Source organism: Festucalex cinctus, chromosome 17 (genome assembly GCF_051991245.1).
Source record: "Festucalex cinctus isolate MCC-2025b chromosome 17, RoL_Fcin_1.0, whole genome shotgun sequence".
NCBI lineage: Eukaryota > Metazoa > Chordata > Actinopteri > Syngnathiformes > Syngnathidae > Festucalex > Festucalex cinctus.
The window spans coordinates 3518439-3531799 of NC_135427.1; the positions used below are offsets into that span (position 1 = coordinate 3518439).

The 13361-nt window shown below is 37.4% G+C and overlaps 1 protein-coding gene across 4 annotated transcripts in view; it reads left to right on the forward strand.

Annotated features, from left to right (window-relative positions):
* Window positions 1-11319, forward strand: part of usp54b (ubiquitin specific peptidase 54b) — a 51091-nt gene extending 39772 nt beyond the window's left edge. For 3 of the 4 annotated variants that reach the window (XM_077503385.1, XM_077503387.1, XM_077503386.1), the window contains 5 exons: window positions 2109-2262; window positions 6126-6808; window positions 6903-7030; window positions 7881-8018; window positions 9623-11319. In XM_077503385.1, coding sequence (XP_077359511.1) covers window positions 2109-2262; window positions 6126-6808; window positions 6903-7030; window positions 7881-8018; window positions 9623-9709 — 1190 coding nt within the window. In that variant the 3' untranslated portion in view covers window positions 9710-11319. Of the gene's footprint in view, window positions 1-2108; window positions 2263-6125; window positions 6809-6902; window positions 7031-7880; window positions 8019-8140; window positions 8285-9622 lie in introns of all 4 variants that reach the window. The other variant, XR_013279531.1, reaches the window with a different exon arrangement.
* Window positions 11320-13361: the final 2042 nt, after the last annotated feature.

Genomic DNA, 13361 nt, shown 5'->3' on the forward strand with positions numbered 1-13361 from the left:
GCGGAAAAGCAGAAAATGACCATAACATGTCCATGAAATTGCCACAAAATGTCAAAGAATTTAATTAAAAGGGCAGAAAAGAAAATGTTCAAAAAGTATCCATATAATATCCAGAAAACAAAAGCAAAAAAAAAAAAATCACGAAAATTACCATAAAATGGCCACAAAATTGCCAAAAAAAAAAGATCGGAAAACTGATTTAAGAAAAGACAGGAAAGGTGCTCAAAAAGTAACCATAAAAACACAAAAAAAAGAAATCCCAAATTACCGTAAAATGTCCACAAAAATGCCAAAAAGTCAGGAAATTGGTAGCAAAAAAGGCAGAAAAAAGTTACTTAAAAAAAAAAAAAAGCAATAAAATGTCCAAAATATGAAGAAGGTAGGCAGAAAATTACCCTATGTTAATAAAATTGCCAAAAATGTCTTCTTTTTTTTTTGTAAAAAAAAAAAAAAAAAAAAAAAAAAAAAAAAAAAGTCTGAAAAATTACCCTCTCCCCCAAAAAAGTCCAAAGTTCCTTCCTCCCAATCTTCAAATGTTTTGCAGCTCCGTGCACATTTTTGCTGATTTAGTTGGCCTAAAATGTCTTTCTTTGACAGAGCAGGTTGCTGACCCCTGGCCTACAGCAAAAACGTTGCAAAATATGGTCCTCGTAGGGACATACATGTATTTGTGTGTACAGTAGAGATGGCCAAATAAGGATATTTATGTGTGCATGTTTGTGGCCTACATCGAAAAGCTTAGCAAAAGGAGTCATCACTTAGGCAGGAAGACGTGTATTTGTGTTACGTGCCTTCTCTGAACTGCAGGTGTGAAGGTTCCCCCCCCCCGCCACCCCAGCTCCGCACTAAGTAAATCTTTATGCGGGATTATTAGATTTGTGCCCTGTCTGTCGTGTGCGTGCGCGTGTGCGTTGATGAAACTAAAACACACGCCGCTGCGAGTACACGCAACCTTGATGAAGTGTGAGGACGGCAAGCGAGCGGACAGATGGCTTCGCGATCGCCGCGCTTGCGTAAGCGTTTGCTCCGGCGTGCGGCGTCCGTATCGAGGACCCTCGAAACAGTCTCTTGACCTTGAAGTTTTGACTTATTAACTCATTCACTCGCCGCCTTTTTCACATTTCGCAATCCCGTTCGCTCCCGGCTGTTTTACTGGATTTTGACTGATTTTGCAAGGGCCACAGAATATTGTGTTTTATTGCTATAAAAGCATGGAACCTATCAAAAGAAAGAAAGTATGTTTTTATCTGTTTACATTTTGCAGAAATTAGCATTAGCATTAGCTAAGTTTCAAAATTATTCACAAATCTGGTTAGAATTGTGGGGAAACAGCTTGTTTTCAACATGGCCCTGGTTGATCTCTTATACTCTGCTGCCTCCTGCTGGCCGTTTTTGTAATTACTAGATTTTTTTTCCCCCACCCGTTCTCTTCAGTTGAGAGGCTGCATCAAGCATCAAAGCCTTCTGTATGCTCTAGCATAAAAAAAAAAGAAACAAAAAAACATAAAACACATAAATACGTCTTTGGGACACTTAAAACATTTGAAATAGAACGTATTTATACGTTTGTTTCCGTTTTGCAGCAATTAGCATTAGAAGAGAGCTAAGTTTCATCAGTTTTCGCAAATCTATTTAAAATTATAAGTACTTGAGCTTTTTTTCTAGATGGCCCTGTTTGATCTCCTTTGCTCTGCTGCCAACTGCTGGCCGTTTGTGTAATAACTACCATTTCTGCAACCGTTCTTTGCAGTTGAGAGGCTGCATCAAAGCCTTCTGTTTGCTCTAGCATTAAAAAACAAAAAAAAAAAACGCATAAATACGTCTTTGGGACACTTTGAACATAAAAAAAAACGTATTTATACGTTATTGGGAGTAAATGAGTTAACCGCGGTCTTGATGCATAACCACTCGCCAGACGCTTGATTAGGTACACCTGTAACAGTCAGCGTTGCGTTCAGATGTCCGTTGCCAAATATGCATGCCGACCCCCCTTCCTCATATAACAACATAACCACTCTATCTGCTTCTCTCTCCTCTTTTGTCATCCTCTCCTTCCTCATCACTCTGTCCTCTTTCCCCCCCTTCCCTCGACCCTGTCGCGGGTTCAGCTGTGCTCAGGCCCCCGCATGACGCCAGCGCTCCGAGCGGCTCGGCCGTAGCCGCGTGCATGAGGAGCGCTGGCGGCCCGCTCAAAGGCAGGCAGGAACAGGAAGCGCAGCCACGGGAGTCAGGAAACGCCCCCCGCCCGCAGGGGCCTCGCAGGTATACACGCCGCCCGCAAAAAAAAAAAAAAAGGCCCTCCCGCCTCCCGACACGATCCCTGCCGGACTCCTCGTCTGTGTGCGTGCGTGTGTTTGCGTGTCCTTTGTTGTCATCCATCTTGCTTGGCTGGGCTCAGAAAAAAAAAAAGTTGTCTTTTTATTTCCTGCGTGTGCTTCACTGCTTTTCCGTTTTGTGCCGCTCTGTCCTGTCGTGCCACGACGGTTGCACTTGTTTTGTGTCGTGTTGTGTGTTTTGCTGCTGTGCTTGAGGGTGACAATGTTTCAATTTGCACAGACCCCGAAGGCATCAAATTCAGACATGGGATTGCTACAAGTGCAGCTCTTTACCTAGAAAAGGCTTTAAAATGTTATTGAATGATTCAATTTAACTTTTTTTTAAAAGAATTAGACATACTTTCTATTTATTAAAGGGATATTTTACTTATTTAGCCATTTTTGGGCAACCAAACATGAATATATTGCCTATAATAAATTTGATATTTTCATTATTTTTCATGTACAAGTAGTACCTTGACAAACACATTTTGCAACTTGCTGTCGACTGAAAATGACATCACAACGTGCTCAGGTAACCAATCACAGCTCAGCTTGTGAATGTCACATGACCAAACCTAGAAAACAGGTGAGCTGTGATTGGTTACCTGAGCACGTTGTGATGTCATTTTCAGTCGACAGCAAGTTGCAAAATGTGTTTGTCAAGGTACTACTTGTACATGAAAAATAATGAAAATATCAAATTTATTATAGGCAATATATTCATGTTTGGTTGGCCAAAAATGGCTAAATAAGTAAAATATCCCTTTAATAAATAGAAAGTATGTCTAAGTCTTTAAAAAAAAAAGTTAAATTGAATCATTCAATAACATTTTAAAGCCTTTTCTAGGTAAAGAGCTGCACTTGTAGCAATCCCATATCTGAATTTGTGATGTCATTTTGAGTCGACAGCAAGTTGCAAAATGTGTTTTTAAGGGTACTAATTTTACATGAAAAATAATGAAAGTATTAAATTAATTATAGACAAAATACTTATCTTATCTTTTTATTGCGATAATGAGCTAAATAAGTGAAGTATCCCTTTAAGACAGTGACATAACCCCACACATTTGAATTTTTTTTTTTAAGTGAAAAAATGCTTTAATTTTTTTCCCCATTAAAAAAACAACAACAAATGTTTATGAAACTAAATCAACATTTAAACTGAAAAACATTTCTACACCATAAAAAAATATTTTAATTTAATTTATTTTATTTTATATTCAAATTTTAACAATAATAATAAAATAGATACATTTTTTTTATTGTACTAACAATCACTATGGTTCTTGTGTTCTATGTGCATGTGGAATGCTTATGAAGTAAATTGAGAGATAAATTATGAAATTATAACATCCTGGTTACTGGACAATGTACTTTACCAACTGTGCCACCGAGCAGTATCAGACACCTGGTAATGATGATAAATTATGTATATGTAAGTGGGCGTGGGACAGTGATACTTAGAAAAAGTTCAATTCCCACAGAGTTAGGGTACCTAGACTTTTTTTTTTTTTTTTTTTTTTTTTTTGTAAATCTATACATTTTAATCCTTTGCTGATTGTCAGGGAGAGATCACATGGCTCAAAATTGTGCTTAATATTTTATGAAATAGTTTCCTCACCCATTCAAAGCTACGAATTTACTGTTCAAGCCAAATTGTTCGCAGAGAAGAAGAGGGGGGAAAAGCTCTTTTTTTTTTTTTTTTTTTTATATTTTACATCCCACCTCTCTTCTATTGATCAACACTAGCGTCTGATTTATAGCCGCTGCTGCAAAGCTTGCTGGGTAATTACTAAGGCTGAAAAGAGTTGATGCAAGGAGTAGGGGCGCTTGCACGTGCGCACACCCATACACACATATAAAAAGCAAAAAAAATGATGCACAAGCTGTTCACATACACACACGCAGATAAGACGCGCAAATAGGATCCGCTAATGTCGCGCATACGTCATTTGCCTGCATGTAAATCAATAACGCGAGACGACGGCCTGCTGAGAGCGAATGACTTTGCGCGGCGTTGACGTACAACGCCGGCGCGCTGCTCTAAGATGGCTGTTTGGAAAGTTTGATGAAGGCGCATGATATGCTGGCATCAAGAAGTGCGTGCGCTGTGCTCGTGCCTGGCGCTGAAATTCCATACAAGCAGAGGTTCTCAAACTGGGGCCCCGTGGGTCCCCGGGGGTCCGTCAGCTGGCAACTTGGGTTCCAGAAAATGATTTGCAATAAATTTATAAATAAATTTGTATTTGTGTAAATTTATTGTTAAAATATGACTTTTGTCCCTTGTAAACATTGACGTCAATAGCATAATATTAAGACTATCTTTGAAAACTATGACATTATTCTCAGAAAAATGATTTTTTTTTGTCCTGCCAAAATACCTCTTTTTTTTTTTTTTTTTTTTTTGTCTGAATTTTATTTTTATTTTTTACTTTATTCTCATAACTTTGCAACATTTTTTCTTGAAATTTGTTACGGTAATATTGCAACTTCTCTTGAAAATAGGCTACGTTATTGTTAGCCTGATAGCATAGTTGCTAAAATTGTATCGTTCTCAGAAACCAAAAACAGCTTTTATTTGTATTTTTTATTATTTATTTATTTATTTATTTATTTATTTATGTATTTATTTATTTTTACATTATGGTAAATGGTACTTTATGATTAAAGGGATACTTATTTAACCATTTTTGGCAGTCAAACTTGAATATTTTACCTATAATAAATGTAATATTTGTATTATTTTTCCATGTACAATTAGTACCTTTTAAAACACATTTTGCAACTTTCTTTTCGACTGAAAATGACATCACAAGGGGCTCAGGCAACCAATCACAGCTCAGCTTGTGAATGTCACATGACCAAAACCTAGAAAAACAGGTATTTGTACGTGAAAAAGAAAGAAAGTATGAAATTAATTACAGACAAAATATTAACTTTTTATTCCCTTTAACTGTTAGGAATATGACGGGGTCCTTGGAAAGATTTCACCGCTGTAAAAGTATGAGAACACCTGCTATCCATACTTAAAAAAAAAAAAAGTTTTTTCTTGATCGAAAAAAATCTTAACATTTTTTTTTTTTATAACAACTTTTTTTCTCTTATTTTTTAAAGAGGCAACTTTTTAATTCCTATCGCATTTCGCTGTATACAGTTTTTCAACATATATAAGCCATTGCTTTTTTTTTTTGTTTTTTAAATTTATTTTAAAAACAGCAACAGTTTGGCAGATACTGTACAATTCTTAAAAAGCATCTTCAAGCTCTTTATTTTCACTCCCAGTTGAAGCTTACTGTCAAACTAAATAAAAAAACAGAAAAAGAGAAAATAAAACAGTCCTCACCGGCATATATATTCTTTAACCTCTGTAATAAATAAATAAATTTCTGCAGCTTATTGAGCAATTATGACCATGGCCATGTACTGTATATCTGCATGTCTGTATTATACTGCCCCCTGGTGGCAAAGACGCTCAAACTAGATGGAGCTACAAGATGAATCATAAAGCACAAACCATTAAATTCTTACAGTTAATTAAATTCTGTTATCATTGGATGTGTTTATGAACTACAATACTAAGAAGCGTTATTTTCTCATTAAAGACATTCATGGTAGCTATGTTTAATTTGCGTTTGTATTATGAGTTGGGAGTTTGGAAAAATGAAGTTTGAGAAACCCTGCCATACTTCGCCAGTCCTTATGTGTGTGTGCGTGAGTGTTTACCCGACCGTGAGTTTGTTGTGACCTTCCCACAAAGCACTTGACGTCAAACCAACTGTTTTTTTGTTTTTGTTTTTTTTCCTCCAGTGAACAGCCTGGCCCGGTCCAAGTACTGCTGACGCCCAATCAGGAGGAGGAAGAGGACCAGGCGGCCAATCAGGACGCACCTCCCAGCCAGGACCCGCCCCCTCCACCATATCGCCACCCGCTGGCTCCTCCCCGTCCGGCGCTCACCCTCAGCATCGCCCACCCGTGCGCCCCCTCCGGCGACGCCGGCGGGGGGGTGAGGCTGTGCGAGTTGCTCCAGGCCGGGGGGGTGAGCGTCAGACCCCTGGGGAGGCACTTGGCCATTTCCCTGCCGTCGCTGCCGCTGCGCTTTTGGGAGGCGCCCGTCACGCTCCCCCCTCCTCCTCCTCCGCCGCCGCCGCCTCCCAAACCGATCACGCCTCTCTGGCAGCCCCCCCAGCCCGGTTCCGCCTCTGCCCCCCAGCCTTGGCCGCCCGCCGACGGAGCCACCCGCCATTGGTCCTCCTGGAGTCTCGATCGCCCCGACGCCATGGTGACGCCTTACGACACCCCGCCGGACCGCTACGCTACCATCCCGTCGCAAGCGCCCAGGCCTGGTCGGCACCCGGCTCGGGGGAACTACGGCTCCCAGCGTGCCTCGGGGCAACACGGCGATGAGCGCGAGGAGCCGGAGCTAACTGCGCTAACGGCGCTAACAGAGCTTGACACCCTTTACCAGGCCAGTCTGCAGGCTGGGAGGACAGGTAACCACGTGACGTGTTTTCACCTTGCGCAATAACGATTTCAGCCAATTAGCACATGACTAACACTCCTAATATGGTCGTTGTTCCCGTGTAGGATGCAGCCCGTCCGAGCGGCTCATTTCCAGGGTCGGAGGGCAAGCTCGCTCCAGAACCCCCAACGCAGACATGGAGAGGAGCGTGTTTGGGCCGGACGGCGCCAGCACCCCCACCTACCTCAACAAGGTGAAACCCCAACCTCCATCATACCCTCGCCTAGGGCTGCTCGATTATTTTGGCAATAATTGAAATCACGATTATTCATCTATTTTCGATTATTCGATTATTTATCTTTGATACAAAACAAGAAAATGTTGAAAATATAAAAATATTAACACCAATTTGAAAAAATAAACATTTTGCACCAAACACAGAATTTATAATAATATATATTTATAATAATAAATACATAAATATATATATATATATATTGGCAAAAAAATGCAGTAGAACGATCATTTGTTTTTTTGATACAAAACAAGAAAATATTTATACATTTAAAAATAATAAGACTAATTAAAAAAAAATAGAAACACTATAATTATTTAAGTTCCTTTTGGACGAAACAGAAATTTATAATATGTATTTATTTATGTATTTATTTATTTAATTATGTTGGCAAAAACAAAGTCGGAGTACAGCATGTGTACTGCAGTAGGACATCATTTATTTTTTGGTATAAAACAAGAAAATGTTTAAACATTAAAAAAAACAAAAAATATTAAGGCAAATAAAGTTCTTTGAAACACTATGAATATGCGAGTTCCTTTTGGATGAAACAAAATTTATTTAATTAGTTATTTTAAAATTAAAAAAAAAAGGTGCAAATGTATAAATTTAAACAACTCAAAAAGTTGAATAATGTTAGTTTTTTCTTAGTTTTTTTTTTTTTTACGATTATGCTGATTATGTAATTGTGGAGTGTAAAAATTGAAATTGAATTTCGATTAATTGCACAGCCCTACCTACATTTTGCCTTTGTCGTCGCCTTTTCTATCCACATGATCGACATGTCCTTGTTTATTTGTCCCTGCAGCCAATGATGTTGCAGGGTCTGCGTTTGGGGGCGGGGCCAGTCGACGAGGGGGACAACCCGAGGAGAATGGGACGCAGCCTGAGCGGCACGGTGGTGGTGACCCCGCGCCACGCCCGCCTGACCGCCACCCGCAGCTTTGTGAGTACCGCGCTCCGCCGCCCCCTTGTGGCTCGGCATGACAACACTCTGCTTCCCTCCTCGTTTCGTCGTCTCGTGTCTTCTTCTTCTTCTTCTCTCTGTCTCTCTGTCTCGTCTCCAAGGCCAAGCGGGCTGATGTCAGTGCCGCCTCCTCCCATTGCTTGCTTCCTCTGTCCTGAGTCCCTGTCGCTTTTCCACCGCCATCACCTCCTCCATCCTCTTCATCACCAACACCTTCATCACCACCTCCCTCCTCCGCCTCACAGGTAAACATCACACTGTGTTGCTCCTCTCTGCTATCTAACAATGTACATTGTTTCAGATTTGGTGATATAAAGGATTATGACTTCAAGATATTTTATTCTGTTGAAAATTTTTCAACAATAATATCAAAAGAACTTCATTTCTCAAAATATGCTAGGAAGACTGTTCAAAAATACATATAATATGTTATTGTAGTTAGATTTTCACCTTTTTTTTTAATATAGACATTTTTTCTTCAAAAATATTCACCAGTTAATTAAATTTTTTTTATTGTAGTTAGATTTTGACTTTTCTTTTGGAATATATAATTTTTTTCTTCAAAAATATTCAATTAGTTAATTTTCAAAAGAATCAAACTACTTTATTTCTCACGTTATTTTTTTTCATGTTTCATTACAACTTTTTTTTTCCTAAAAACAAACCCCCAAAATATAAATGAGAAATTATGCAGCTTTTTCCCCTCAAAAAGATATAAATTTATTCTGGTAAAATTCTTAAATTTTTAAAAATACATAATTTTATTCTTTTTTCATTTCTTTGTTTTTTAAACTATATTTCTAAAACCTATTTATTTTTCAAGATTATCTAATTTCATTCTCAAAATATTTATTTATGACTACTAATATTTATTACTACCTTCTTCTTACGTATTACCAAGCTAACTTTTTCCTTCGGTAAGATTACATATTATTTCAAATATTAACATTTCAGGTAGACATTTTTTTTCATAAATGCACAACCCTTCTAAAATGATACAATGTTTTTCTTGTAAATATATTTTTTTTTCCTCAAAAATGTATTGTTTTATTAAACTATCAAAGTACTAAAATATTACTTTTTTTTAACCCCCAAATAAAATAATTAAATAAAAAAAATATGTAAAAAAATAAATAAATAATAAAAAGTACAAAAATAAATAGAAATAAAATGCCTTTTTCTCAAAAATATAGAACTTTATTATTTCTTTTATATAAAATTTCAAATATACATAATTTTAATTTTGGAACATTATATATCTTAAAATAATATCACACTGAATGGGGAAAAAAAAATAGAGATGGGTTTCTATTATAACACTGACGCCACTGATACTTAAGGCAAAAAAAAATAAAAAATTACATTGACTAAGTCTTCGTTGACAGTCGTTAAAATACTACAGCAGTTTGCTAAATCGGCGAATCATCTGCATCAGACGATTGACATTTTATGAAAATATGCAATGTATTTCTCCTAAGGTTTGGATTTTTTCAAAACGAAGAATATACATTTTCGATATAAACAATGTCATAGCGCCCATATTTGGGCGTATCTGAACGTGGCGCTCCCGTTTGTCTTTTCAGGAGTTGTCGGGCAGCGCCGGCAGTTTCTGGCTGTGTCTGACGGGGGTCAAACTGTCCTCCGACCAGGGTCCCGCTCGGCCTCACTGATCTCTAACAACGTCCGGGACCAGCTCGCCACGACGGCCGTGGATCGGACGGACGCCGCTCACACGCAAACACGCACGCACGCGCAACGTAGAGCCCCCCCCCCCCACCTGCTTCGGCCCCCCTCCCTCTCCTCACTATTCTGTCTATGCAGTCACTCTTGACCCCGAAAACCTCAAACTTCTCCCGTCGTTGCTCCCCTTTGCGACACTTTTTTGGGGCGGGCGCGGGGACGCTCCGAGTAGCCACGCCTCTTCCTCTTTCTCCACGGGCATTTCCTGGCGGACGCACACACGTAGCAGCGGAACTGTTTCTCTGATAGACAGCCATATTTTCTCTTTGTGTTGACCGGGGCCGTGTACAGAATACGTATGAACTCTGTATGTTAACAAATAAGACCTTATGGAATGTTAATGAATATTCAAACATCGAAGTGGGGGTGCACTTCACAAGTGTCGAAGCAGGAGGTTTTTTTTTTGCCCCAACTGACCCTGCTTCTCTTTCCGACTTCCCCCTCAGATCATCTACCTGAATGACAGCTCTCCCGTTTCTACCGGGAGATTGAACAAGAAAAGCGCCTCCTATGTTAAATCTTCTTTTAATCCTGGCACCTTTTTGATTTTTTTTTTTTTCTTCTAAATATTCACATTCGGGTTACGTACAGGTACGTCAGTCTAACTTGATAGTGTTAGGTTGTGAATTAAGGTTAACGAAATACAGTCTAGGGATCACAGTGTATATAAGAAAAGTATACACACCCTTGTCCAAATGCCATTTTTTCTTATATTATTATTGTTTTCCATATATTAACACATTCATTGCCAGACCAGATAAAAAAAAATGCATTATTTGACGTCTTTTTCCGTCAATGGCAGTGAATGAGTTAAACATGGTAAAAATCAATGAAGCAATTATAAATTGTTGATATAATGTACAGCAGGGGTGTCCAAACTTTTTCCTCTGAGGGTCACATACAGGAAAATAGAAAGCTGCAAAGGCCACTTTGATTATTATTTTTTTAGTTATTTATTAACACATTCATTGCCAGACCAGAAAAAAAATGCATCATTTGACGTCTTTTTCCGTCAATGGCAGTGAATGAGTTAATATATAACCTGAACAACTCAACTGACGGAAAATAATATATTTAACTCCTCTGAATAACCCTAAATAAAGTTTTACTGTTCTAGGAGGCTCTTTTAGAATAGCTGATCTTTATTTGGGGTTAATCAGCAGCACTTTTAAATAACTCCCATTGTTACGGAAGCGTATTAAGCCTCCTGTTTTTCTGACTTAACTTTTTGGGGGAGCTTTGTTTTTTATTGTATTTTTTTTTCTTCAGTTTTTCTGATTTTTTTTTTTTTTCGGTTTTACTAAACTTTTTTCTCTCACAAAAAATATTCAGAAAAATGGGGGGAAATTTACTCAGAAAAACGGGGGAAATTATATTTTAAAAAAAAATAAATTCTGCAACAAGTCGCCACTTGGAGTTCAGTTTTCAGTTCGGTTTAACAAAAAACAAAAACAAAAATTGGAGAAACAGAGCATGGTTCTCTGTTTTTCTGCATATTTTATATATATATATATATATATATATATATATATATATATATATATATATATATATATATATATATATATATATATATTTTTTTATTATTTTTTTTTCCCACATTTTTCAGATTTTTTTCTGTTTTCTGACTAACTTCCTCCGTTTTTTCAGATTTTTTTTTTTTAATGACTGAAAAATATGTAGTAAAACTGTGTATTTTCAGTTTTCCATATTTTTTTATGACAGAAAAAAGATATGTATAGTAAAACGGGAAAAAAAAATCTGGAAAAACAGAAAATTTAAAAAAAATACACACACAAAAAAAACCAAAGCTCCCCTAAAAATTAGTCAGAAAAACAAGAGTTTTATTTATTTATTTTTTCCCAAGTGATTGCAATGCGCTTCCGTATAACACAAATTGAAATGTATATGTAAAAGCTGGCATTTGAACAGTGGTGTGTCGACTTTTTCTTTCCACCGTTTGCCAGTCAAGTCTGGGTGAACCTTAACCGTAGTGGCGAGAGGAGACCAGGTGAGAGCACCAACGTAACACGAGCTGAACGGAACGATGCTTTGACTCTAGTGCACTTTGCGAGGTGGATGTGGCGGTAAAAAGAAGTGCACTTTTTTGGGGGGATGCTTGACTGAAAAGGGACGCTTGTTTCATTTTAAAATAAATGGTCCTCAGGTCAAAAAAAATCCGCGATACACTTTATTATACTGACTAGGCCAAGACATACACGTTGCTTTATACTCTGGATTAACACATTCACTGCCAGCCCAGCAAAAATGCATCATTTGACGTCTTTTTCCGTCAATGGCAGTGAATGAGTTAAGAGGTCTATTTTCAGCCAGTGATGTGCTGAAAGATGTCAACCAGTTGTACAGTCACGCCCCCCCTTTACTAAGCTACATTTATGATATGCTTTATGCTGTACATTAAAAAAAAAAAAAAAAAAAAAAAAAAAAAAAAAAAAAAGTGGAAATAGATTGTTGTAGCTAAACCAAAGGTTGGCATTATTTCCCAGAAATGTTTTAATTTCTCCTCTTTTTTTTTTTTTAAATTTGTTGCGAGGTTGCGGGAGAATGTAGCCCAATTGTAGCGCTTGAGTCCGCTATGCAAGTCGAGCCTCCCCGGAGGACCACCACACACAACAACAACAACAACCGCCCCACCCAACACCACTACCACGAGGAGATTTCATATTTAAATGCTGCTGGTGAACTTTGTTGTTCTGCATCTATTAACGCTATAGTTTCAACCAATGGAATGCAAAAACAAAACAAAACAAAAAAAGAGACAAAATAGGAGAAAGAGAATGAATGTAAACTAAAGGATGAGAGCGCACAAGGAGGCATAAGAAGCTGATGTTTGTGTGGGCAAAAGGGGGTTAAAGAGGGAACCTGTATTTTTGCAATAAAGTTATTACCAATGCACTCCCACAGGGGGCATAACCACCGTACAAGCTCTCCATTGCTGTGTCTTTGTGTTACGAAATGAAATGTCCGAAATGTGAATTATTTTGTTTTTAAATGATTTTTTTTTTCGTCATGTTTCAAATTAAAACACAAAACAATATGGTGAATACAATTTTAAATAATTTTTGTAGAAATAATTGGATTTAAAAAAATGAATATTTGAACAAACGTGCTCGGTAAAATAAATAAATAAATAAATAAATAAATAAATACAAACTGGTGAGAATATACATTTTTCAATTATTCTATTAAAAGGTAAAAAATAAAACATTTGTGTTTTGGTATAAAAACTTTTAGTAAATATGCTGGACATACAAAATGATTCTATAAAAGACTTAAAATATAAATATAATATAATTGAAATATAGAACGACATCACAACTTTTCACACAAATCCTGCGTACGTATTGTGCCACCATTTTAGCGCAATTATTTATTCATTTTTCTATTTTATTTTACCAAAGGAACTCTATGAATCACAGGCCTTAGAAGATCACAACGGCGCATCAACTTTGAAACTTGTATCAAACTAAAGTGGCCACTAGGTGGCAAACGTGTCATGCTTTTTGTATTGACCAAGCTTTCGTCTGCATTCAGTAGAATCAAAACCATATACAGTAATAC